The sequence below is a fragment of the Malania oleifera genome, chromosome 7 (assembly GCF_029873635.1).
Source record: "Malania oleifera isolate guangnan ecotype guangnan chromosome 7, ASM2987363v1, whole genome shotgun sequence".
NCBI lineage: Eukaryota > Viridiplantae > Streptophyta > Magnoliopsida > Santalales > Ximeniaceae > Malania > Malania oleifera.
The window spans coordinates 74,990,381-74,991,876 of NC_080423.1; the positions used below are offsets into that span (position 1 = coordinate 74,990,381).

Genomic DNA, 1,496 nt, shown 5'->3' on the forward strand with positions numbered 1-1,496 from the left:
CCAGAAGGAGATGAAGGACATGCTCAACCAACTCTTACAACAAAAGGGTCAAGAAGGGCACGTCCTCCCCCAACCGCAAGAGAATCCCAGCGCACACAAGCAAGCTAACAAACCAGTGGAGAAAGAGGAGAAAACTCAACTCAACAAGAAGGTAGAAGATGCAAATAGCGTGGACGTAAACCAACAAAGATCCACGGAGCTTGAAGAAAGAATCAAGAAGATAGATCATATAGAGAAGATGATGAAAGAGGGCAGAACCAAACCCTACCACGGGGAAGCATCTCTGAGGTCTTCGGAGCCGCCATTCAATAAAGAAATCATGGAGGCTCCGTTGCCAAGTAGATTGAAGATGCCCACTTTTGACAGGTACAAGGGTTTATCCGACCCAATTGATCACCTAGATAATTTTAAAATGTTGATGCAGTTGCAAGGAGCTCCAGATGCAATTATGTGTCGAGCTTTCGCGACTACCCTTAAGGGCACTGCCAGAGATTGGTACCGCACATTGCGACCTGGGTCCATCGGCTCCTTCTCAGACATGGAACAACTCTTCACCGGCCACTTCCTTAGCAGTAGGAGAGTTGCTAAAACAACTGGCCATCTCATGAGTATGGCGCAAGGAGAGCAGGAGACTCTTAAAGATTTTATGCATCGCTTCAATACGGCAACCTTAGGGATCCGCAACTTAGACATGGGGGTGGCCTTAGCAGCCCTGACAACGGCTTTCCAGCCTGGAAGCTTCTTATACTTGCTGGGGAAAAAGTCACCGGTAGACATGGGGGAGTTGATGGTCCGAGCACAGAAGTACATCAATTTGGAGGAGATGATGGATACGAGAGGAAGTCGCCTAGAGTGGAAAAGGAAAAACAATAGCAGAGAAACAGGGGATCCCTTTAGATCAGCAAAAAGACACGAGGCTAGTGCGCTGCACCGGGTCAAAAGATGAGAGGACAGCATAACAAGTTCTCCACCTACACACCCTTGAATGTACCGATCTCAGAGTTACTTATGCAGATCAAAAAGAAGGACTACATCTCGTGGCCTGAACCTATGCAAACGCCTCTACATAAGCGGAACATGTCCAAGTTCTGCGCATTCCATAGGGATCACAGCCACGACACAGAAGAATGCATTCAGTTGAAGAAAGAAATCGAAGTCCTAATAAGAAGGGGACATCTGTCAAAGTTTATCAAGAAAGAAAATCCACAAAGGGAACCAATTGAGTAGAGAAGGCATGGCTCAAAAGAGAAGGAAGAGCAGGTCATTGGGGAAATTGCGGTGATCTTCGGAGGATCCGCCAGTGGAGGAGATAGCGGGAGTGCACGCAAAAGATATGCTAAACAGGTGCTAACGATGGAGAAGGGGGAAACCAGTAGCAAATGAAATAGAAGAGATGACATCATAACCTTTGACAGTGGAGACGAAGAAGGGGTGCAGCAACCACATGATGACGCACTAGTGCTCTCCCTACTCATGGCCAATTACATGGTGAGACG

General features: G+C 47.3%; 1 protein-coding gene across 1 annotated transcript; it reads left to right on the top strand.

Annotated features, from left to right (window-relative positions):
* The first annotated feature begins 238 nt into the window (after window positions 1–238).
* LOC131160894 (uncharacterized) lies at window positions 239–946 on the top strand. The gene has a single exon (XM_058116769.1). The coding sequence runs from the start codon at window positions 239–241 to the stop codon at window positions 944–946; it is 708 nt and encodes a 235-aa protein (XP_057972752.1).
* The last annotated feature ends 550 nt before the right edge of the window (window positions 947–1,496 follow it).